The following is a 26,459-nucleotide window of genomic DNA, read 5'->3' as shown; positions in this document are numbered from 1 at the left end:
ATGCTTAAAAATATCTATATAAAGAGCAGGTTCCTTTGAACCACACTGTCCCATTTCTGTTGGGACAGGGCACTCACTTCTCAAGTTCTTTGATTACCTGTCCCTCCATAAACCAGGGGCTCTCCTGGCAGGTCTGCAGCACCCTCAGCCAGGATCCTATCCTCTTCAGTCCCAATACATACCGACTTCAGGTCCCTGTTCATGGTGCCACTCTGCCGAGGTCCAGCCTTGGCTAGGGTTCAGGTCCTGAGATAGGGAAGGGGTATCAGTACAAGGAAAACTTGTGATCACCAAGTGGATTACACTCATGTGGCCCCAAATAGCTCAGGTTGTCTTTATTTATACTTAAACAGAGTTTTCTCTTACCAGGGTTACATTATCGGTTTCTATTTTTGACTTTAAGAAATACATCACAATTTAAGGAATACATTGTGAGCATTATGAAAGCCCCCATTGTTCCCTTTATACTTCCCCAGATACACCTTCCACCCCCTGCACAGCCTGATTCTAGACACAGAGTTCAGCATTTTTGCAGGGTGAACTAAATATCGAGCCAGACACATCCTGCTCTGCAGCTCTTATGTCAGCTGGCGGCTACTCGTGACTACAAAGTTAAAAAGTAATAGAGATGGCCACATTGCTTTAAGGACAACAATATTCAAACCCAGAGAGTTCTTTCATGTCTGCAAGATATGTTTTTATATAGTCCCCTTTTCTAAAAGAGGGTCCCATATCTCAGTCTCTCTGTAAAAGGCAGATCTCGATAAAGCACTCTTTTCTCATCTCACCATACCATACTTCTTCCACCAATATAAGTTCTATGTATGGTAAAGATGGATCTACCCATCCCACATTTGGCACTGTATTTTTTCCTCCGGGGGCATACAAGATCCTACCAACAATTCTATGCTTGCTATCCAGGGAACTTACTCTCAACAGTCGCCACCATGTGTATCCCTGAGGCTTTCATCAGAGTCTGTGTACACATGCTCTGTTCTCCTTTCCCAAACTGTGAAACATGGTTAATTTCCCAAGGGTTGTTTTCTCACATGTACCTAACTATCTTCTTTGAGTCAGAAAAGTTCCCAGGGTTGGGAATTGTAGTTAGTAATTCCAGGGAAGGGATTTAAGAAGCAATAACCACCTGCTGAATCTTAAGGCAAAGTATTTGAAAAGGAACAGAATTTCCAGGGAAAATTACAGTTGTTGCCTGTGTGACTGACAACATAAAACTAAGAACTGCCCAAAGAATCACCAATATAATGAGAGGAAAAGAGCCTGCAAGAGTCTGCAAGCTCCACACATTTTGCAAATTCCTATGCTGTCCTGTGGTCTACTGGTCCTTGCCAAGTGAGAGTGCATTTTCACAGGTGCCTGTTCTGAGGAAACCCAGTGTACAGGTAGTCATATGCTGATGCAAAACTGGGCTGTACAGCTCCCAACAAGGGACCTCTTTTACACTGTGTGACACAGGTGTCACTTCTAGATCAGGGCCCTCCACAGGCTAATATTCCCTACACTTCAACCGGTTTGCATCTGTGTATTATTCTCCATCTTCCACACAATATTTTCTGGTGGGTGTGGAGAGGTGCCTGACTCTGTGGGAATAAAGATGAGAACTTGGGTTCATTTAGTTAGAACCCACTTATTAGAATAACAGCATTCAATTCTCCCTAGGGCTTATCATCTAGCCAGGCACAAGTATATCACCAAATTAGCATCATGTCAGTAATTATTTATGGAATGGGCTTTAAATCCAATCAGAAAGCGACTGGTTCCTCTCATAACTTCCCTATCATTATTGCTCTACGGGCACTGTTGTTTTTTATCTGATGCACAGCAGCTGCACCTGATGCCATCTCTGCCTCAGCTGATGACTGCATCTCTGCAGCTGCTGCCTTGATGCTGAGGCCTAAGACTGGAAGAGCTTTCCTGTAGTTTTAACTAAGTCATTGTCCTTTTATTTTACCAATAAGGACTCAGGAGCCAGATACTGCATGACAACCTACTAGCTCAGAGAGACAGAGATTCTTACACACCTAGGGGAGATATTACAGGAGCTTGGATGACTCCACTGGGAAAAACAAGAATAACTATGCCACAGCCCAGATCTCAGATTCCAGGTACCCTGTGGACAATTTCAGGACATGGTGAAGGTTTCAGGGAACATTTATAGTTACAGCAGAAAGAGACTCATTAATCAAGGCAAGTTTCAAACACACTGCTTGAACAAACTGTTGGATGTTACAGCAAACAGAAGTCTCTACTCTTCTCTGATGACATTCTTAACATTTTTGCTATTGGAAGTTAGAGATTCCTGTTGACAATTCAAAATAATTAACCTAGTATTCTCTACTAGGGTTCATTCATTAGAGGTGGATAAGATCTGAATTGTTAGCTATTATTTTACCACACTTCACATATTCATGGAGTTTGTAGTCAGAATGAATCATGTGATGCATTTTAAGAGTTGAACAAATAAACTTTTTAAGACATGTGTAGGATTTCTCTCTGGTATGAACTAATATCATGTGTTGAGTAAGGACATAAAGATTAACAAAGTCTTTGTCACATTCCCCGCACTTTTAAGGATTGTCTTCAGAATGAATTTTCTTTTTTTGTTTATGTCGCCTAAGGGATGAAGATGATGAAAAACATCTGCCACACTCTTCACACTTGTAAGGATTATCTTCAGAGTGAATTGCTTGATGTCGGCGAAGGGATGAAGATAAGTAAAAACATTTGCCACACTCATCACACTTGTATGATTTCTCTCCAGTATGAATTGTCTGATGTTCTTGAAGGTTTGTAAAGTAGGAAAACCTTTTGCCACACTCTGAACACTTGTAGGGATTGTCTTCGGAATGGATTGCTTGATGTCGTCTAAGGGATGAAGATGAGCAAAAACATTTGGCACACAACTCACACTTGTGTGGTTTCTCTCCAGTATGGACTGTCTGATGTTCTTGAAGGCGTGCAAAGGAGGAAAACCGTTTGCCACACTCTGCACACTTGTAGGGATTGTCTTCAGAATGGATTGTTTGATGTCGAATAAGGGATGAAGAGGAACAAAAACACTTGCCACACTCTTCACACTTGTAGGCTTTCTCTGCAGTGTGAACTGCCCTGTTCCCGATGAGGAAGGCGGGTTTACTAAATCCCTGCGCACTCAGTTCACACTGGTAGAATTTCTCTGCAATATGAACTCTCATGTGTCTCCAACAGGCTGAGTATTTACGAAAGGCTTTGTGACATTCTTCACACTTGTATGGTTTCTCGCCACTATGAATTCTTTGATGTACCTGAAGGCGTAGAGAATAAGAAAACCTTTTTCCACATTCTTCACACTTGTAGGGCTTCTCTCCAGAATGAATTCTTTGATGTTGCTTTAGCATTGAAGGATAGTAAAATGTTTTGCCACATTCTTCACACTTGTAGGATTTCTCATCAGTATGATTTTTCTGGTGTATAAAAAGTGATGAGAGAGTATTAAAGGTCTTATGACATTCTGTACACATGTAGGGTTTGTCTCCAGTATGAAGTCTCTGGTGTATAGAAAGTGCTGAGCGAGAACTAAGGGCCTTACCACATTCTTTACACTTGTAGGGTTTTTCCTTTGTATGAATTCTCTGGCGTTGAATATGCAGTGAGTTACAATCAATGGTCTTGTCGTAAATGTTATAATCATTGGTTGTTATTCCTGTTGAGCAAAAGTTGAGATATGAACAAAAGCTAAGAAATATTCTTTATTCTCATAATGCTTACTTTTATATGGAGATATTTACTTATACATATTGAAGCATCAATAGAAACTATAGAACATTTCAAAACTCATAGGCAGTGAGCATGAAAGATATAATATTATAGGTAGGAATTAACTATATTCTTACTAGAAACAAGGCACAACCAAATAGATTATAGACATAATGGCATATTATTAAAGTTTTAATAGCTAAGTAAGTTGTAAGAGCATTTTACTAGCAGAAATAAGCCCCTTAAAGAATAGAAATGTTATATGTCCAGACACCCATGAAATTATAAAGTATCCAGACCTGGAAAAGAGAAAGTTAATTTTGATTGTGTCAAAATACAAAACTTTTATTTTCCACATAGAGTTTTATTTTGGAAGGTACAAAAGATATGCTCTGCACAAGCAGTAGATGGTCCACAAAAAAATTAAGTTTATAGCTCGAAAATTGGGACAGTAATTTATGTTTTATTTGGATGACAAGAAATTATATAACTGAAACATATCGAGGCATGATTTAAAAAAAAAAAAAACCTTCGGGTTCACCTGTGAATTACAGTAATTTTGCTGAGACAACATATTTTTCAATGAATAGATAGACAAAATGACTTATTTCCTATAGCACAAATCCTAATTGGTCTTATTAAAAACCCAGCCATATACCAGGGTAAATGCTGAAAGATCTGTAAAGGAGCCAGCCACTAGAGAAACTTCTTACCTCTGCTGAATCGTCAGCCAGAAAGGGAGAGAGATCCTGTCTCTACGAATACTCAGACTGAAGGCTCCAGATCCTGTCTCCGCCTGCCTTATATTCCTATCTCTACCTCCCTGGTGCTCGGATTAAAGGTGTTAGCCACCACCACTGCCTACCTGTTTCTCTTTTAGACAGATTCAATCTCATGTAACCCAGGGTGGCCTTGAACTCCTGATCTTCTTGCTTCCTCCGCGCAAGTGCTGGGATTAAAGGTGTGTGTCACCACTTTCTGGCCTCTAGTGGCTAGCTCTGTCCTCTGATCTTCAGGCAAGCTTTACTTTTTAGAGTACTAACAACATTTCGCCACAATTTCCTTTTTTCTTTGTTTTTGCTTTATCAAAACAAGGTTTCTCCACGTAGATCTTGCAGTCCCAGAATTCACTATCTACACCAAGCTAACCTCAAACTTAGAAATCCACATTTCTCTGCATCCTAAGTGCTGGGATCCGTGGAGTAGGACACCATACCCAGGCAATAAGATTATGTATTTGTAAGATTTATTCATTTACAAGAGTAAAAAGCTATTGAGCACTAAATAGAGAGACAAGGAAAAAGGCATGAAAACAGGAAACTGGTGTTTACCTATAGAGTGGAATCTCAAAGCAGAGCTCTTAGATATTTTGTAATCTTACACTGTCCTTATGTACTTTGTCAATGTGTTTTATCCATCTACCGAAACATACAGGGGATGCATAGCAAGTGATTATAGGCTATATACTGCTGCAAGCCACATGAAAATGTAATGAAATCCAGCTACTATCACAAAAGCTACTTCCAAATATTAAGCCATGGCTTAAGAAGTCTTAGTGATATTTTAACTTTTGTATATGTCTGCGCTAGTTCCTAAAACGATTTTCTTGTGTGCTTCCAAGAACTCAAAACAGTGTATTTATCTAAAATACCTATCAAGCATCCAGGGCAAACATTCTCCTAAACTAAGGTAACACCTTATGGAAACAACACCTGTCTCCTAGGTCAGGCGGATAAATTTATTTCTTATGCAATTTATGGTGAGATCCTCCTTTCTTATACAGCCTTGTTAACATTATAGTATCCGAACTTCTTACCTAACCACTTCAAAGAATGTAGACTGAACACATAAATCCCCTTTTCTTGATATAGTAACCTATCATTAGCTCTCAGTTGACCTCCTCTTTTACCACTACCTTTTTGGGTTGTAAAAGAAAGCCTAACAGTCACTGCCTGTGGAAAATTCTGAATTCAAGTATGGTGACCTGGCTGGAAGAGAAGGATTACTATTGCTTGGGTTTATAACTGAGGACCTCAGAGACTTGGATGGAGAATGGAGAGGGATAAGGAGGATTTTGACTAGAGAACTTGAGGCTGAGATGAGAAGAACCTAGACGAGGCAGAATTAAGAGATCAGAGAATTAAGATAGAACTTAGAGGGGACAGCACATAAAGGTAGAGAGAAATCAGGCAAGAAAGGAGCTAGGCACGAGAACAGAACTGAAGGTGTGTAGATAGGATGATGGGTGATGTCACTATGTATGCTGTGAATATGTTGCTCTGACTGGTTGATAAATAAAATGCTGATTAACCAGTAGCCGAGCAGGAAGTATAGGCAGGATAAGCAGAAAAGGAGAATTCTGGGAAGAGAAAGGCTGAGTCAGGAGTTGCTAGCCAGACACAGAGGAGGCAAGATGTGAAAGCAGAACTAAAAAAAGGTACCAAGCCATGTGGCTAAATGTAGATAAGAATTATGGGTTAATTTAAGTGTAAGAGATAGTCAGTAATAAGCCTGAGCTAATGACTGAGCAGTTATAATTAATATAAGCCTCTGTGTGCTTACTTGGGGGACACGAGTGGGAGAGATTTGTCCCAACCACCAGCCAGCTGGAACACAGGAAAATTTCCAACTACAATAGGATTTTATCCCAGAGGAATAAATTAGACGGATAAAGAACATGGTGTACTTAAGATTCATTTCCTGAAAAGAATTCTTGCTGTTCATAGTTTCTCATCTGGGACCCTGGGAAGAATACTATTCAGGCTAGTCCTTTAATAATATTCAAGAATACACACCTCCAAAATAATACCAAAGAATATCAAATTGCAAAGTAAAGCAAAAAAATTTGAAGCCACAGAATTTGGGAAGCTTATTGGTGATCAATTAAACAAATACTCCTAGCTACAGACAGTTTTAATCTTTGAATATATATCCACAAAGGGCATGCACTTTAAAACCTTATTAATGAGTGTGAAAAAGAAATTCTTTAAAAGATATCTTCTTCAAAGACAGAGAACTCTGATGGGGTCACTTTCCTCAACATGTGTGTAAGTGACATGAAAGAACTCATGTGTGAAGTTAGGTTCATACAATGGTCTCACACCTAGGTATTTAGAAATGTGTGCAATTTTCAGATGTGTAGAAAATAGTACAGAGTCTGTTACTCAACTGTCCAAAGTGACTGTTTTTCCTGAGTTTAACCAACTGGTCCCCCAACTGAACAATCCTACTGAGAAGATGTTCTCACGCAGCCTCACTGGCAGGTTTGGAAGGTTAACTGTTTTACAACATAAAACAAATTGTGTGAATCAATGGAACTAACCATTTTGGATTTTAGGTCCCTGGCCTGTGTGTGGTATGATGTAACTGTGGGTTTGGCTTTATAAAGCCAATTAAACTCGGGTTGGAGAGTGCGGGAATGACCACTGCATTTCCTGACACAAAACGCAACACTGTCCTTCTGGTCCTCCAACGGGGTAGGTGTGGGTATTTTTGTCTTGTCCAATATCTGGTAAAAAACCTGACAGGGACTCCTTCCTGGGTCTTCGTCTAAGAGTAAAGATGTTTACTAAAGAGGTAATAGATACATTTTCAATTGAATCCACACCTTATGTCACTTCTGTGGATGCCGAAGGAGTGACTGTATCGTCCACTCCATCTGTGTTCTCTCTGCTGTTGTTCTGGACCTTACACTTTGTCACCTTTCCTGACCCTCCTTGTGGAACAGAGAGTCAGCCACTCTCTGAGCTCACTGTGGATTCAAGGCTACTGGACGCTGTGGGGTTCCTCTGTCCTCCTGCCTGTCCTCCATGGGCAGTGCCAACGTCCTCTCTGAGGCTGTGTTAGTGGGTCTGGAAACTCCATGTCTATTCCTCTTCAACCTGCTCATCCCTCACACCGAGATCTCCCTTATGGTATTATGATGAAACAGGCTACTTAATATAGAAGGTCTACAGGACCAACTTAGACTTTATACAGTACACTATAAAGGGTTCAAGAGACTGAGGTTCCCAGTTCCTCCATGAATTGTGTTTATATTTAAATTTTGTTTGGTATAAAAGATTTTCAGTTCAACACTCATAATTTTAGAGTGTGAAATTTTTAACAGAGATGAATTACTTTCATGTATAAAGTTCTAATCTGATGAGAGTCACTAATTTATTGTAAGCTGTTACAATAAAGGCAATTATGGCATAATTGTTAACGATGAGTCACCTAATGAATGATGAAATAAACATAGTGTGCCCAAAAGTGTGTTTATATTCATGCTAAATACAAATATAATTCATCTAATAACAATATTAGAGAGAAATTTCTACCTTCCATTGTACAGTACTCTGTACATGGCATGAAAGTTAAGCCTAAAGCAAGTAACAGAATCAAATCTAAGTTCAACTATTTTTTGCTTACTATGGAATAATATCAGAATTAGATGTACTTGAAGTAACTGGTTATTGGGCCAGGAGTGGTGACATATGCCGTTAATCTCAGCACTCAGGAGCTGGAAGATCATTCTGATTCAGTGTAAGCCTGGACTACAAAGCCAGTTGCAGCATAGCCAGGGCTACGCAGAGAAACCCTGTCTTGAAAACAACAACAAAATAAAAGAATATAAAACTGATTATTGCAATTGAACACTTGTATGCATGAGTAAAAAGAGTTAAATCTACACTACACTTGCATGGCAGGACACACCCAGGATAGATTACACATGTACCCTCAGATGGGACACAAACCTACTAGAAATAATGGCATTCTTGTTTCAACACAAGATAAGGATGCATGGGGAACAGGACTTGTCAGTGTCTGCTGCTCCTGTCTCCCTCCAGCCCATAAGCCAGACCAGGAAATCCTATTCCTTATCTGTAGGGAAAATAATTCACTCCTCAGGTCCCATAGACAAGGTGTGCATTCTCTCATGCTGAGGAGGATCTTAGACTCTGCACCACATTCTAAATGTGTCACGTGCAAGAGGCCTGCTCTCCCCTTTTAAAGGGTTCCTCTGAGGAGGAGAGAGGATAAGAAATGTTTTAGATAGAAAGATAGTGGAGAAGAGAAAGACAGAAACACAGGATAGCTTCGGGAAGACTTCTGTCTCTTCAAAGGGGCTTCTTATAACAATGCCAAGGGGTGGGGCAAAAGACCTCCCCCTTGCTAGATCAAAGCATACCACACAGCCAAGTGGAGACCCTTCCAAACATCTGGCAACCATGCCTGTGGTCCAATCATTCCCTTATGTAGCAATGCTGGGTAAAGGAAGCTCAGATCTCGCTAGGAAACCTCTGTAGATCTCCACCGCTCCCCCTTCTTAATGTATTAAAGGGCCCGTCAGACCCCTCAGATAGACTGTACCAGCCTTAGGTCATTCTTCTTCTCTAGTCAACCTTACCTGTTCTTGAGATACACTGTCCATCAAGCATATTCTGTCTTAGATTGGAAGCTAGCAAGAAAAATATTTCCCATTCCTGACTACCAGCCTCTCACAGGGGAAGTACAGAGCTTAACTCAGTTCTGACTTAGGTCTCTACTAAGAGCTTGCAGGTAGTTGAAACAACCACAGCAATCCCTAGGACTGCCACAGACCCCAATAAAAGAATAGAGAATGACCAAGATGGAATGTCCTTTTAGAATGCATTTAAGATGTCTATAACAGCCTTAGCTATGTCAAGCCCTTTTTTAATATCAATGCATCAAATAAATCAATAAACTTCAGATGCAACTGCATCAAACTTAAAGACTCTTTAAGCTTCACCAAACCATGGTTCATTAATAACAACATATTTCTAGTATGAATATTATTATACATATTTACAGTTCTTACATTCAAAAGCAAACTCTCTATAGGACTAGTTTACAATCTTAAGAAAACATCTACAAGCTATCTCTTAAAAGAATTGCTTACATTATCTTCCAACAAAACTAAGAGTACATGAACTGTGAGTCACCACAGTTAAAACTGTAGGTGAACTCAAAACTGTTTCATTTTTGATGTTTGCAAAGGCTCAGTAAAATCAGTTCTAATTACAGTCTTAAAGTTCTGCTAAAAGTTTGAAATCAGAGCCTAATTTATCAGTGGCTCTAGAGTCTTTGTAATCAGCTCCCTTGACCTGGAATTCAGTGAGTGCTGCTGCCAGGGGGCTGCAACACTCTGGATAATGCCGCTGCTTTCCCCATCCCCTCCAGCCACCTTCCCTGCTGGGCCTTCTTAGCCATTCAGGGACCTGGGGAAGTAGGCCCAGTGGCAGACCTTAACCAGTAGCCAGCTGGGAAGCAGTCCCTTTACCTAAATTCATTGCAGTTCCCCTGAACACAACAATTCAACTAAGTTCAAACAAACATTGCTGAAACCTCACTTCCAGCTACAGAGCCACTTTTAATTGAGCTTTCCCTAGGACGAAGATGGAATTACCACACTGAGCAGCCTTTCTGCTCAGCTAGTAAGACCCAGGAACCATTTCTTAAATGACCCATGCATTCATTTGCAGCTAGTAATCAGAAGCAGCATGGCTCCAGGCTCCATTTCATTCAGTCTGAATGAACTGTCAAAAGTGACTGGTTTGTCTGAGTCTTCTCCAGCTGCTCCCCACCCCCACACTGTTCCAATCACCAGAACGGAAACTGCATAGTCTCCTGTCCCTCCTGCCTCTCTGAGATGGAACTGTGCATTAGGCTTTATAAACCCAATCACGCTCACTTCGGTGCAGAGATCTTCCTGGCATGAGTCTGGTCTCAAACTCTGCAAATAAATGACTCAGAATCTGACCAGCACAGAGTTCTCTTTCCCTGAGTCTTACACTACAATGGAGAATCAACAAAAAGAAAAACCTTGGAAGTCACTGTCAATAGAAGCACAGCTCACTTTTGGGGAAATACAAAGCTTAAGACATTTAAGCCATCATAAACTTCTGAGAGATGTGCTCCTTGGATAACAAAGACATGAAGGAGAAACCTAAAGAATTATTCCCATTGTATCATGTTTCAAAGAAGATGAGAAAGCCTGCCTTTCTACTGGATATTTGGACCTCAACTCTGCCCCTGAACCCCTCATTCCTACACACCTGGGTGCACAATGGCTGCTGCTTGTCCCTTCACATCTGAAGATTCTTGTCCTTGCTCCAAAAATGTCACCAGGTGTGGCTTAGACACAGCAAGACCTGTTTGCAGAAAAAGAGAACAAGATTGTTTATGTGTTCTTTTACTTGGAATTGACATGTGCCTTCCAGTACATGGCTTATAAGGAAAGAGATGATGAAATAAATGATTGCAGACAATCAGTTCCTTAAATGTTTTCTTACAGGATAACTATATTACACAAGGAATTAAAAAGCATTCTGAGTTTCATTTAAAGGGAAAAAACATTAAAACTAAATTGTGAAACACTGTTATTAACAAGTGTACTCCATGTCTCATGCCATTGAATTTCTAACATTCCCACTGGAGTGAAGGAAACATACATCCAACACAGAAAGGTTAAACACAAAAAGAAAAACAGTGAAATGATTCTTTTTCTTTAATGATCTATTTTTATTTTTTATGGGCATTGGTGTTTGCCTTTGTGTATATCAGTGTGAGTGTGTCAGATCTTGGAATTACAGACATTTGTGAACTGCTATGTGGGTGCTGGGAATTGAACCTCAGTTCTCTAGAAGAGCAATCAGTGCTCTTAACCACACCAGCCCACAAATGATTTTTAATACTCCTTAATCTCCTTAATTTTTCTGAAAAGAAAGGATTTGAAAATAGCTGTTGAAATGCTCCCATGAGATACCATACAAAGTGAGGAAGCTACATGTTGATGGTGAAATAAGAATTCACTATGGATGAGAGCCTCACCAAGGAACACAAGGTTGCTGTAATTCTCCAACATCACATCCCTGTACAAATTCCACTGAGCATGCTCCAGGCATTCCTTCTCTTCGGCAGAGAACTCAATGGCCACATCCCAGAAGGACAGCATTTCCTGGAATAAAGATCAATTTATGATACCGTACTTTAGTTTAAGAAAAGCCATTAATACTATAAATACCAATATACACTGGGCTGGAGAATTTTCCTGTCTAAGGGGCATTTTCTTAATTAGTGATTGATATGACACAGCACAGGGCATTATGGGTGGTGCCTGTCCTGGCCAGGCATTCCTACATGGTATAGGAAAGTAGGCTGGGCAAGTCATAAGCAGTGTTCTCCTCTGGCCTCTGCTACAGTTCTTGCCTCAGGTTCCTGCCTTGAACTGTTAACTGAAGTTGTAGTCTAAAATAAACCCTTTCTTCTCAAAGATGTCTTTCATCATGGTCTTCATCACAGCAATAGAAACCCTAACACAGGCATCATGTGCCTGTGGACATAAATCTAGATTCTTCCCAGGATGAAAGAGAGCCAGAAATATTTCTTACATAGGTGAGTAATATTCCTCAGATATGTCCAATGTGGTCATATGATCTCACACTGGATCCATCTTCAAGGAAAGTCAAGGCAAAAGATTCTATAAATTCAGTTGAGCACGATCCATTTAAGACAGAAATATAAAATGAATGCATCCACAGAACATGTATTTAGTACCATATGTACTATACACCACATCTATACATTTCTCACAGGAGAAAGTCATGTTGGGGGAGAAGGAGTTTCTCAACAGTTGATATCCACAATGATGAATGTGAAGTGAAATGAAAATACAGAGTCTGATGCAGCAGCTCGGGCCGTCATCTGGGTTTCAGAATTTCTGCAGAGAAATGTCTTTAAATAAAGTATAGATTTAGCCGGGTGGTGGTGGTGGCGGCGGCGGCGGCGGCGGCGGCGGCAGCAGCAGCAGCGGCGCACGCCTTTAATCCCAGCACTTGGGAGGCAGAGCCAGGCGGATCTCTGTGAGTTCGAGGCCAGCCTGGGCTACCAAGTTAGCTCCAGGAAAGGCGCAAAGCTATGCAGAGAAACCCTGTCTCGAAAAACCAAAATAAATAAATAAATAAATAAATAAATAAATAAATAAATAAATAAATAAAGTATAGATTTGAACAGCACTGAGGAGGCCTGCAGATCTTCAAGAAACAGGCAGAATGTAACAATTGGGTGAATAGAACACCCAGTAATTTCTCAAGGGAAAAGAAAACTGTTTTAGAAGCCTATTTGTACCTAGTATAGAATGTTACCACCTTTAGAAGTAAGTGAAAGAAAAAAAAACACAGATCCCACTCTGTTTTAACCGGGGCACTGGTTCTCAACATGTGGTCTCTACGACCCCCTTGACAAACCTTCATCTCCAAAAGTGTTTACATTACAGTAAACAACCTTAGCAAAATTACAGTTATAAAGCAAAAAGGAAAGTCATGTTATGGTTGGGGGTCACCACAGTATGAGGAGCTGTATGATAGGGTCACAGCGTTGGGAAAAGTGAAACTGCAGAACTATGTTTCACCAAGACGGAATAAATACCAGGAGGGCCAGAGCCCAGAGGATGAAAATGGAAACATTAACCCCTGAGAGAACTTGAGGAGCCCCCATAGCAGAGTCAGCTGTAAGGATCACTCCCCACATTGCCCAGCACAGATAGCACCATTCTACATGGGGAAGTGTCTGCTGTCCTGGGGCCAGTCTCCGGTGAGAAGCTGTGGGTGGTGGGTAGTGCACCTGTAAACAGGAGAGCATTTATGAGGGATTTCACCCAATATTATTAATGGCAAACATTTCAGTGGCATTTGAAACTGGCAAAATTCACTTTTAATGGGGAAAATGCAAATTATGTCTGGTCTGAGGGGCCACATTGCTATTCATTAGAAATTGTTACACATTCTTCCTATAATTGGGAGATGGATATAGAACTCCACTTGAATGGTGCCTGTCCTAGAGGCCAGCCCAGGACAACAGAATGGACAGAATAGATGTAATAAGAACTCTTGCATCCCCTGTTGGTGTCCTTCAGAGATCTTTTCAGAGAGTCACACAAAACTGAAGACTAACAGATCATTGGTGGGAAATCAAAATGATATGCATAGAGAAGACTGGATTCCTGGTCAGGAACTAAAAAATAATAACTCTCCATTGAAAATCGCCTATCTACCGATTACATAACATAGTCCTTTAAATACACAGCACACACATCATGAAGAAGCAACTACAGGATCTTTGTCCCAGATAACTGTGCTATGAAACAATCACTACTTTTTGCTTCAAGCCATGAAGTTTTGCAATTTTATGACTTAGAAAGTGGATTAAACCATGAAAAGAAATGGTAGACCAATTATAGTATCTGTTTTGCAAACATGAATTATATAATTATAATATCAGTTTCAAAATAAGTATCACATGCTTTGCCCTACACAGTAGATGTATTTGTGGATTTTAGTAGAGATGACAGGGATGTGCAATAGAATAGACTGAAGTTTCTTTTCTATCACAGGTCTGTTTACTTTAAATCACATGAATACACACAGTCTGTGAGTTCTTCCTCACCCTGCTGACCTGAAACAAAAGCCTGGCACTGGAACCCAAGGCCATGTGAGTTTTTCATCTATTCCTCACACCCTGCTTCGGGACTAGCTCCACAAGCTCAAGACCAGCTTGAGACGTTGACACAACCGTTGTGGTCAACCCTACACAACCATTTTGGGCCAAGCAGACATCCTGTCGTTTTTACAGTCGGTCCATCCTACATTAAGAATGGAAGACCTTTCAAAGGTTAAGAAAACCCAGCCCTCCCGGTGAGGCCCGGAGTCAGCTTCTCCAGTTCCTTCTTTCTGTAGACGGTCCCTCTGTGTGGGGGTGTATGTGTGTTCTCTCACCCCCAGTCAAAGCTTTCCTATTGCAGCTGATTCTGGCAGATCTATTTACTGTGTTCCAGAATTTACATGCGACCTGTTGCGCCTCGGATTTTTCCTTTCTTACTTCTTTAACTGGTAGACAAAATGAACACGATCAAGACTCACTAGGCCGTCTACAGAGTTCAGGAAGGACCAGACCCCGTTTGATCTACAGATTATGAGAAATCTGACAGCATCCATGTGAGAACCGCTCAGCTAGAGAAGCATGCTTCCCCACCAAAGCTGCTCACTGAGCTCCCAGCTCCACCTCAGGAGCAGGCAGTCAGCTGACCATCATTAGTTTGCAGTCCTGGACTTTGCACTATCATCTACTCCGCGCTACCAGGCAGCTCTCCTGTCCCAAAAGCCCAAGGCAGACTCTGGGTGCACGCAGCGTCCTAAAGAAAGCATCACTCAAGGCACAGTCCCTATCGCCCTCACCCCAGCCCCGACCTGCAACCTCACGTGACCCAGCCAGTTCAGCACTGCACCTCCAAGGCAGCTTCTTCCGCCCTCCCACCCAGGTCCGCTCCCTCCAAGACGGAGCCCCGCACCCCGCACAGTGCCTCAGGCTGCGCTGCACCCCGGACCAACCTCCATGTCAGAGACGCAACAGGAACGTACAGCAGGACAGGACTCTCGCCCAACTTTGAAGAATTAGCACACTTTCAGACAGAATGCACAAGTACTGTTTCCGGAGTGGGTCCCTGTGATGTCACAAGGACCAGACTACATTTCCCACAAGTCTGCGCGTAAAAATTCCGGGAACCCAGGTTTGGCGATTTCTTCTGTTCCTGGATTTGTGCCCAGCTACTGTAGTAGAGAATGTGCAGAAAAAGTGGATTCAGCAGGACAGGGGTGGGGAGTGAGGCTGGCGTTCACTTTCAGATCCACAACATGAGATGTGTGAATGTGAGTTGAGCCTTTGACGGAAATATTAGGCTTAGAGGCCATTTCTGGTCCATATCTTGTGATTTTAATCTTACCACAGCATAGAAAAAACAAAAACAACAACAAAAATAACTTTGACTTGGTCTTGCTTTTAAATTAAAAGAAATACACTAAAGTAAGAATGAAAAGAATGATTTTAAGGTGATTTTTGGAAATAGCCTTAGTGGTGTCTGTGCCTATGTTCCTAGCTCCTCAGTGACTTCTGGAAGATCCTAGGCTGGAATGGATAATTTATGGACTTTTCTTCCTTAAAATACACACACACACACACACACACACACACACACACACACACACACACACACACTGCTGAGATAGCCAATGGTAAAGCACTTGAATATAATGTATGCTTTGTCTTAATGCCCAATACTACAAATTAGTCAATAATCTTTGTTCTTCTCCACTGACAAGCTATGTGAGGTATGCATGGATTCGACTCCACAGCTTGAAAAAATAGTTAGATGTGAACATTGTAGTCTGTACAGTGTAGAAGAAGGTTCATCAGAGACACAGAAATGGTATAAATTGCTGCACAAAGTTAAAAGTCCCACTCTCTCCCATAATCCATCTCAGGATTTTTCCACCTGTCTGTAAGTCTCTTGAAAAACTTTAAACTGTTAATCTATGTAAGAATTCATTTTTTTGGGGAGATCTCCACTAGAATTTACCAGTGTCTCCGTGGTTTTTCACAAACACAGGTCCATGTTCACCACCTGTGTGCTGGGAGCTCATGCTTGCCTCCTCTCTCCTCTCTAAGTAGAGGGACCCAGCTCCTTGGATCACACTGGTGTGTATAATGACCACTGGTCCGTTATGTGTTGTTGGAATTCCCTATGCAGAGGTTTGATCTGCCATGTTCAATTTCCTTTGTCTTTCATGATACTGAATTAATTCCTGTGTGACATTTTGAAAGTTGAGTGAATCTGCTTTGAATTTCCCTTAGTTTCCCCAAATCAGGACACAGAAAGTCTTCTTTCTGAAATGCAAAGATATAAGACATAACAAATGAGCTCATTGGTGTTTGACTACAAAATACCTCACATTTAGTCTCTACCCTGGCAATCTCCCCCAGGTTCACTTTCATTTCTTACTAGGAAAGGCAATTAGTCCATTCCTCAAAATCTCCTTAGATTTTAATAGTTCCAACACTGTCAAAGTTCAGTCTCTTGAATTTGTCATCCAATTGCATATCCCACAGTGCTTACAACATGCCATGGAGAACTGGAAATCTGCTACTGCGAAGGGAAGAGTATCCAGCTACCAGCAAAGACAGGAACACAAAACAGAAATGTGTGAAAATCCCAATACTACAAGATCACATGCATGGCATCTGAAATTCGTTTTTTCTTTCTTTCTTTCTTTCTTTCTTTCTTTCTTTCTTTCTTTCTTTCTTTCTTTCTTTCTTTCTTTCTTTCTTTCTTTCTTTCTTTCTTTCTTTCTTTCTTTTTCTTTCTTTCTTTCTCTTTTGTTTTTTGTTTTTTCCAGACAGGGTTTCTCTGTGTAGCTTTACGCCTTTCCTGGAACTCGCTTTGGAGACCAGGCTGGCCTCAAACTCACAGAGATCCATCTGCCTCTGCCTCCCCAGTGCTGGGATTAAAGCGTGCGTCCCCCCCCCACCCCCCCACCCCACCCCCACCCCCCGCCTGAAATTCTTGATAGGATCATCAAGACCGAAAACTGTGTCAACCTGCTTGGGGAGTGAATTACATCAACCTGCTTGGGGAGTGAATTACATATAGCCTCGGTCTTGGTTATGCTATGGTTCTACAAGAGAATACGAAGGGTTTTCAATGCATCTTAGCTGTCAACTGCACTGTTTCATGTAGTGACCTGTAGATGGACTTTTTCATCAGGACCGTTGGCTCCCCAATAATGACACAGAGATATATTATTAATTGTGAAAGATCAGCTGATAGCTTGGGCTTGTTTCTAAATAGCTAACTTAAATTAATTCCTACCTTTTAATTTACATTCTTTAACCTGGCTCAGTTAACTTTACTCTGTGTTGCCCATGCTGCCTCATGGGCATCTCCTTGCATCTTGGTCCCTCTTCTTCCCAACATCCTCTGGGCATGGAAATCCTGCTTAACTCTTGTCCATTCACCTTTTTTATTAAACCAATCAGAGTGACACATCTTCACAAGATACAAAAAGATTATTCCACAAGAGCAACCACACAGGGACTGTTGGGAGGAACAGTGTACATCCTACACATTGCCTCAAGAGACTGGTCACTTTAACAGGGCTACAAAGCTCCATGTTGACATACATGATGCATCTTAAACCTACATAACTAGTACAATGTGGAAAATGCTCTCCAGTTGGGGTCCATCTTGGGATGGTGCCAGGCACCAGAGCACAGTTTCTTTTGTCTGTGGGTGATGATCCTGGAAAGACTTTCCTACAAGTATAGTTTTGAGCATAGAGACTCTTCAATACTATCTCATTTTTCAAATGAAATTGCACTTTCACAAGATAGAGACATCCATGCATGTGCTCCTGACTCAGAGCACATTGAATGTGGGCTCACTACAAAGGACCAGGATTGCTCATTTCGGAGTTAATCTAAAAATTACAGCAGATTTAACATTATTTATAACTTCAAAGTCACTGTGCTTTAATATGAGAATGGCACCTATAGGTGCATAAAATTGAATGGTTGGGCACCAGTTGGTAGGAACTGTTTGGGAAAGATTAGGATGTGTCCCTGGAGCTGGGCTTTGAGGTTACAGAATCCTATGCCATGCCCAGTAACCTTTGCCTGCCTTCTATCTGTGGATCAAGAAGTAAACTCTGTCCTATTGCTCCAGGACCATGAGTGCCTGACTGCTTCCATGCTCTCTGCAAAGAACTTTTCAGCTCTGTAATCATGTGCAGCAAATCAAACTTGGTTGTGTGTTATTTTTATTGTGTCTGACAAATAAAGCTTGCTTGGAGTCAGAGGGTAGAGCTAGCCATTAGCTGACCAAAATTAACCATAGAGGTTTGGAGAACTGTAGACAGAAGACAGGAAGTAGTAAGGCTGGGCAGAGACAGGATCTCGGCCCTTCTAGATGGAGGAACAGTAGAGGTAGGAAGTGCCTGGGGACTACCCCCTGCTTCTCTGATCTTTCAGGTTCTTACCCCAATATCTGACTCCTGATTTTTTAATGATAAGATTAATTAGATTAATACATCAAAACTTCTTTATGTGTTGTCTCACAGAAATCAAAAAGACACTCTTTTCTGTGAGTTTCCAATGTGGAAGAGAAAGAATGTCTACACACCTCAGATGAGGCTTTGAGGACAGACACAACAATGATTCCACCTATACCCCCATCTTCATGAAGCAGTGAGTTTATTACTGGGATTGCAGACCAGAGTCTGCATGAGGGATTAGAACAGGAGCATGGATGACTCAAGGCAGCAACATCAACAGTACTAAAAATCTGACTGGACTCAGAGTAAGAACTCAGGGAAGTTGCATGCCTGCAGCTCAATGCATGACTTGCAGGCAGCTCCACTGATGAGGGAGTTTTCTTCCCTACAACCGTTACTGTTTATACAGCCTTTAGCAGGGAGGGTCCAGTGAATCTTGTAAATAACTATGAATTCCCCATGCCTATCACATGATAATTTCCCTAAGGGTAATGGTGGTCCCCTCCAGAAAGCAATATATCCCTTCAGAGGAAATTGCTGTTGGTCAAATCACATGCACAGTCCTGATGGAGGGAGTAATGAATGCTTCTGTTCAACACTGTTTATACTGTCAAGGGCTGACACCCAAAGTATGGAGCCACCACATGTTTAAACAGGGGGTTCTTGCCTTAAAAAAATCTACTACAGAAGTTCTCTAAGAGCCATTATCAGAAGTTTGACTTGTAGGTCATTTTAGATCTTATCAACTGATTCTGGACAACTGAGTTTGAAAGTCAGCTACAGCATAGGTGATCTCATCACATAGGTGTACTTGGAGTGAGTCTCAGAAATATGTATCTTCAAACCTTAACTTGGCATATGCCCTTTTCTTGAAGAGGAGGGTAGGAGTTTGGAAGATTCTCCAAGATCTGTCTGGACAGGAGGTGATGGTGAAACCCACCTTGTTCTGAGTCCATTCCTGTTTGCTTCAACACTTTTCAGTCCAGCACACTGCTTCCACATTTACATGGATTTTGCTGTTCCTGACCCATGTCTGAAGGCTTGTGGGATAAGCAATTTTCCATATCAGTTTGCTTACTGTCCCTGGACATCTTGCTGCAGTCGTAATTTCTCTCTGCATTTTATGCTTTGTTTATACTGTTAATTATAACTGCACTGTTTAGTCGCCTCACTGTGGGAGCCTACAACTGACTCAGTTTCCCAGTTTAATCTGAAGTCTATTCTGAGTCAATAGAGTTCAAGCTTGCCTGCTCCAGGGCTGTGAGAAAGTCCTGATTAGCCCACAGGAAGGAACACACTATCTAGCTAGATGCAGGCTACTGATGCCAGCCGGAGGTACATCAAGATAGAAAACGAAACTGCCTGTTCCTTGACTCAAGGACAGGACAGATAGTGGTTGAATGCCTGTGCTGTGCATTGTTCTACCTCTGTCCTTCAAAACTGTATATAAGCTGGCTGTGAAATAAACTTGGGACTGTCTGGCATTGACTGGCAGACCTCTCAACTCTTTTCTGTCTTCTTCACTGTCTCTACAATCTGCACGCCTCTACCTAGCTACCCAGCTGACTGTCGGCAGGCTCTGACACCTCACTACTTTCCCACTTTCTACAATATCAGTCATTTGTTGTGAAACCCTCAGTGTGGGTATTTGCATATAAGCCATTGTTGTGTATGGGGTTGTAACTTAACCTATAGCCCTATAATATCATGTCAGTGTCTGATTTAGCTAAGGACAAAACAATCATTTCCTTATTCATATGTAAGAGACCAGTCTATCAAAAATGTAGGGACACAAATGGGTCAATGACAATCATGCCTCTTCAATTTGTAACGTAACTCATTAGGTATGGGGGGGGGGGTCTTTAAAGCATTCATTAATTTCTTTGAACTCCCAGGGCATTCACAGTGGCCCTTGATGTCTCTTACTATTCTCATGCTCACTCATGCCTCCTCTCTTAATATAACTCCAACAAACTTACAACATATTTGTTCAGCCCAATATCTAGTGGCCTTTCAGTTTTAGCACCCTTGACTTTTTTGAAATTCATTATCCATTGTGTTATCCCAGTAAAAGCTCCCATTGCTGAAAAAAATAGCCAGTATGTAATTAGAGATATTAGTTGCTTCTACTCATGAGGTCATAAGGATTTGTTGGCTGTTTACTAAGAGTCCAGTTACCTTAAAACCAGGCACAAGATGAGCAGACAGGAAGTGGGTGGCTCTCTTGTGCTCACATCCTGTGGTGGAGGCAGGAAGGAGCACCTATGGTGTGGGCAGGGGCCTCTTGATCGGGAGCTGCAGTGTTGGCAAGCTTAGACCATTCCCTCAGCACTTTTTTACCCTTCTGAGACCACAGGCATCAGGAAGCCTGTCTTAGGGTTTTTATTGCCATCAAGAGACACCATGACCATGGCAACTTTAATACAGGACAATCTTTAATTGCATGGCTTACAGTTTCAGAGGTTTAGTCTACTATCATCATGGTGTGAACATGGCAGTGTGCGGGCAGACATGGTGCTGGACACATAACTGAGAGTTCTCTGTCTTGTGCAGACAACAGGAAGTAAACTGAGACACTGGGCATAGGAGACTTCAAAGCCTACCATGGCACACTTCCTCCAAAAAGTCCACACCCACTGTAACAAAGCCACACCTCCTAATAGTGCCAATCACAATGACCTTATGGGGGCCAATTACATTCAAACTACCACAAAGCCTAATCAACCACGGAGGCCAGCGTCTAATGAACTGCAGCCGTGGGGTATGGGACCACCATTTTTGTGCTAGAGGGAACCTTACCTATGTGGCTGTCAAGTTAGAGAAGCTCCACTGGGTCCTAGTGCCTCCTTTTTCTGTTAGTTCTCTAAGCCTGCTTCCTGTAGCTAAGATAGGATATTCCCTCTGTCCCTGAGATTCCTTTGCCTTATGCCTGTGATCTGCCTTTGTTTCTGCCCCAACAAGCCTGGCTACTATTGGTTGTGTTTCACCTTTTCCATTGTAGAAAACAATTCTCTCTCATGTATGGGCAATATTACAATCCTATGAACACATGCTGTCTTATCAAACTGAAAAGTTTCACTCTGAAGCTAGGATTTGGCATCCTGATGTCAGACCCAAGCATGTGTGTCTCTAAGGTCTAAATCTCCTGAACTGAGTCAGTCCCCTGACCCTGAGACAGAGGAAAAGGAGATCAACAAACAGCCACGAAAAAGACATTGTGTGCCTCAGAACACCTGACAGGAACCTATGTGGAATGGAGACTACTAATGTTCATCTCTTAGAATAAAGGCGTTTGTAATAAAAGCAAATGATACATAATGAGGATAGGAGGGACCCCCTGTCTATAATCTCCCAGTAACAATTCCAGCATCATAGGTTTATCAGGGCCCTCTCAGCAAAAGTCTGTTAGATGCTGTAAACATATTTAATAACAATTCTGACAAATAACTCTACATGCTGTGTAAACCATAAAAGCTGTCTTATGTTTTCTATACAATTACCAGGAACCTTACATGTTAAGATGGTTAACAGTATACACATAGGTAATACTAACTTATTACATTACCCTACATGTATAATTTGGCTTCAACATTCTCTTATTAAAATAATGCTGTACAATATCTTCATGGTGAAACAGTTGCCATCTTCATAACACTAGCTGTGCCCACTCAAAATAATCACAGCTGGCCTTCTTCAGTGTTAACATGCTTCAGGAAGGAAAGTTGGACAAATCATTGAACAATAACCTGAGTACATCGTCATGCCTCCCAGCTTGGGATACACAGTTGGCCCATAAAAACATGAGGTCACCCACACATCCATAGGAGAGCACCCTACAACCAGGTATTGAATCCAGGGGGCTCAGATGTCAGTGCAGGTGGGGCTCCCCCTCTAAGCACCCAGGTGACCACATGGGGTCCAATCCTTGGCCACCCTTGGACCTTCTGAGCCTGCTGGAGGCAGGTACTAAACTGCAGGTACGGTGCAGTCTGCTGTCTACAGGCTGTGGTTAGAGCCACAGCCCCCCAGTGGCCTATGAGACTCTGGGTGCTGCACTGACCACTGGAACCTCACAAGTCAGCACCTCACACCCATTATGACATCACATTCCGGGAACCAGGGCTCTAGTCTCTGCACTGTCCCCACTGTTTCAGTCCTGGACTATGCTCAGGGAACCTCACACCTTACTATAGAGTTATTTGTGCCCTATATTTATTTGCTTTTTTACTCATAATCGTAAAGAACCCGAGATAACATAGGTGTTCATATTAATGGAGACTTTATTACATATAAGTGTATATATTTATTATATATGTGTATATATATACACACACACAAATGCTTTTTAGCACTAAAAAATATAATCACAAAATTTGCAGGAATATTGATGGCCTTGGAATATATATTGAGGTCACACAATCTCAGAAAAACTGTATTATTTCCCTCATACGTATAATCTAGACTATAATAAATGTACATATGGGAACAAATTTACACATGAGTATAGTATGCCATGTAGAAAAGAGATTACAGGCTAAATATTAGGAGGTGAGGAAGGATTGACAGCAGGTACTGAACATGGGTTGTGAAAGAGGACGTGAGATAACTGTTCTTCTGTTTCTAATTCTTTTTTTTTGCTGGTGTGTAAGTGCATAAATACATTCAAAAGAGACAACATGAAATCCAGTATGAACTCCTCAGCTTTTGTTCTGAATGTCTGTCATAACTGTACAGAAAGAAGTTCATGAGTTATATAGTTTGGGGTTCTTGTTAATTTTGACACGTAATATCATTTTCTTTGACACATTTTAAATAATAGGACTAAAACAAAAAAAATGAGAAATGCCACTTGAGCGTGTGTTTCTACTATACTATTTACTCCTGAGATTATGTGTTTCTGCTATGGTATTCACTTGAGCTGTTCATAAGAGATGCTTTCTACACAGGCTGTACCTTGGAAAAATTACTTCTTATAGAAAGATGTTAATCTATAAAAGATATTTCTATTTGTAAGGAAATATTCCTTTCTTAGGAATAATATGTTAACTGGATGTAGAAAGACTCCAAGCAGGAAGAAAACAATGACTCAGAAACACAGAGTAAATGAAGTTTTTTCAAAGTGACTTGCTAACCACAAACAGGACCTTTCTACATAGCAACCTTTCTTTGTTATTGACAAGAATGGGATTTATGCCTGAAGCTGGGAAACTTTCCTTGCAATCTACTTTACAGGTTTCTTAATTGCTGTGTTATCTCTAATGTGTACATGAGATATACATATTAAAAAACTATTTGTTTTATAAATAAATCAAATATAAAAGTTATGTCTTACAACCAAGTTCATTTGATTGGTATTCTGGTTTCTTAATTTTAATAATGATGAACAGCCAGTAACCAAAGCAGCTGTGATCACTATAGATATAGAAGGGAGGGGAGGTGGGGAGGCCACTGTTTGGCATCCCTCTGTTGTACTCATGGCAAAGCCAAGTGGAAAACACAACGTGAGTCTGGCTGTATCTCATATCTGGGGAGCAATCAAATTCTTTCCCCTTAGTCCTTAGCATCTGAGCCATTTTAGGAGTCCACTTACTTCATCCCTCATGATGCCTTTCCAGTAGGATACTGTCCCTCTGTAAACTTTATGATAGCCACACTCATGTGCCGTAAGTTGAAAACGGTATTTTTTCTTTCAATGTCATCTCCATTGTCATAGAAACAAGGACCCGTACTGTAAAGAGGACAAAAACCACATATACTCACTAGTAGACAGGAAGATTGGATATTGATTGTTATGTACGAAGAACTGGATATACAGTTCTTACCTTACTATTTATACATATCCCCAAAAGGCATCTCATTATTGAGTTTACTAATTTACCGTAAGCTGTTAAAACAGGGACAATTAAAACATAACTTTAATGTCTCTGGTGTGTCCAAAATTGTATTTATAATATTCCTAAGTACAAATGAAATTTATTGACAAAGACAAGATTGGAAGGAGAGACCAATTTATATCTCTAATTCTATAGTCTTCTGATGTTATTAAAATACATCCTAAAACATGTACCTCAAAACAAGTTTAAGGTAAACTTAGTTCATTGTTGTGAGATATTTTGTGTTCTGACAAAGCTTGCCTGGGGATCAGAGTGTGGAGCTAGCCACTAGTTAACCATAGAGGCCAGGCAGTTGTGGCATACATCTTTAATCCTAGGACTTGGGAGACTCACACCTTTGATCCAAGCACTCGGGAGGTTCACCCCTTGAATCCCAGCACTTAGGAGGTGGAGATAGAAATATAAAGTGGGTAGAGACAGGATCCTAGCCCTTCCGTTTGGTCTGAGGACCTGGAGAGGTGAGAAGACACTAGTGGCTGCTCCTTTGCTTCTCTGATCTTTCAGTTGTAGCTGTGTGAGTTGCTACATGGTTGTGTGGGTTCACACGGGTCTGTGGAATGAAGACACAGAGGCATCTTAAGAAGGAATCTAGCCTTTTGTGGCTGCAGGGGGGTCCAGTCTTGAAGGACTGAAGCCCTTTTCCCTTCACCTAGGGCATATTTTTTACTCTTTTTACAGTTTAGATAGTTAATATCCATACCGTCAAAGCAACCTAAAAGGAACTCCCAGAGACCAAATGCCAGGTGCAAAGTACTTGAATTATCAGGTACCTCAGTTTTCCTGTACCATGTTTTGCATAGGCCTTTGATCCTTGGGGGACTCTCTGATCCTTGACTCTCAAACAAGATTCACATAGGGCGATAAGAGAAACAAAAGGTAAGAGAAACAAAAGGTATGATTAAACAAAGGGAGGATTAGGGCTGGGTGCTGCTCTCTGGAGCTAAGCCAGGAGCTCAGCAGGATGCCGCCATATTGTTATTACCCCAATATTTGAATCCTGGTATTTATTGATAAGACTAATTAGGATCACACTTCATCTCATTTGATATGAAATATTTTTCAGAATCATGTATGTATTTTTTAAAAGCTGGCTTGAAAAACAAGAGTGCTAGAGGTAAATGTGTTAAATGTACTTTACCCTTGCCAGGAAGGACATCTCCAGGCTCAGGTAGCACCATTTCTCTTGGATGGGACACAGACCCTATCAGAGCAAATTGCATACTGGCTACATTACAAGATAAGAATGCACAGGGAAAGAGGACCTGAAGAAAGTCTGCTGCTCCTGTCTCCCACCATCATGAAAGCCAGATCAGAAGAACCTCCTCCTAATTTACAGGAAAGATGAATTACTCCTCTTGTCTCACATGACACCAGGATGGATTCACTTGCCCAGTGGAGGAGTCTTTACCCACATCCCAAATTTGCCAAGCAACAGAGAGGCAAATACCTACTACTCTGCCTTTAGTGGGATTCTGGAATTTTCAAAGCAGCCTGACTTCCTGTACCTATCCAGGTACAGACTCTGGTTTCACTCTGGAAGCAGTTCTGCAAACACAGGGTTTGCTAAAACCCAGGAACAGTGCAAAAGACCCTCCCTGTGTTCCTGAAACTACTTGTGCAGACCTCTGGGAAATAAAGTCCAAGCCACTGTGATGTCACAGGGGAAGCCTATGGAAACCAATCAAAAGCATCACCTAAAGAAAACAATAGATAACAAAGAGACATACAGTCAGATGTGTTCCATGTATAGTACATGACCTCAAACTCTACTGAATAGCTCTAGTGAAAAGGACTGCACTGGACTCCCATAAAAACAAACATACAGACAAACACTGTAATGTAAGAACAAGAGATCAACAGTAATGAAATGGGCATGTAATTGTTGTCAAGGTGTCCAAAGCTAGGAACTGGAATTGACAGCCTTTTCAAC

General features: G+C 41.2%; 1 protein-coding gene across 2 annotated transcripts; it reads right to left on the bottom strand.

The window, feature by feature from the left end:
* Positions 1–314: 314 nt before the first annotated feature.
* LOC102929029 (zinc finger protein 58-like) lies at positions 315–22,691 on the bottom strand. Of its 2 annotated transcripts, none has more exons than XM_076552289.1 (4): positions 15,141–15,621; positions 11,587–11,713; positions 10,812–10,907; positions 315–3,700 (listed from the first exon to the last, which is right to left on the bottom strand). In XM_076552289.1, the coding sequence occupies exons 1-4, from the start codon at positions 15,144–15,146 to the stop codon at positions 2,586–2,588; spliced, it is 1,344 nt and encodes a 447-aa protein (XP_076408404.1). In that variant the 5' UTR covers positions 15,147–15,621; the 3' UTR covers positions 315–2,585. The 2 variants fall into 2 exon arrangements, with proteins under 2 accessions (XP_076408404.1, XP_076408405.1); XM_076552290.1 differs by lacking the exon at positions 315–3,700 and adding an exon at positions 22,206–22,691 and having other exon boundaries at positions 10,804–10,907; positions 15,141–16,473.
* Positions 22,692–26,459: the final 3,768 nt, after the last annotated feature.

This window comes from Peromyscus maniculatus, chromosome 15, assembly GCF_049852395.1.
Source record: "Peromyscus maniculatus bairdii isolate BWxNUB_F1_BW_parent chromosome 15, HU_Pman_BW_mat_3.1, whole genome shotgun sequence".
Lineage (NCBI taxonomy): Eukaryota > Metazoa > Chordata > Mammalia > Rodentia > Cricetidae > Peromyscus > Peromyscus maniculatus.
Note: the sequence above shows the minus strand (reverse complement) of the source record. Positions and strands in the feature narration are given on the sequence as shown.

Excerpts from the sequence above, each read along its gene's own strand:
- LOC102929029 (XM_076552289.1), bottom strand. Across the intron at positions 10,908-11,586 it reads CAGCAACCTTGTGTTCCTTG|GTCTTGCTGTGTCTAAGCCA; the intron begins GTGAGGCTCTCA and ends TTCTGCAAACAG. Across the intron at positions 3,701-10,811 it reads AGCAGCCATTGTGCACCCAG|GAATAACAACCAATGATTAT; the intron begins GTGTGTAGGAAT and ends TTTGCTCAACAG.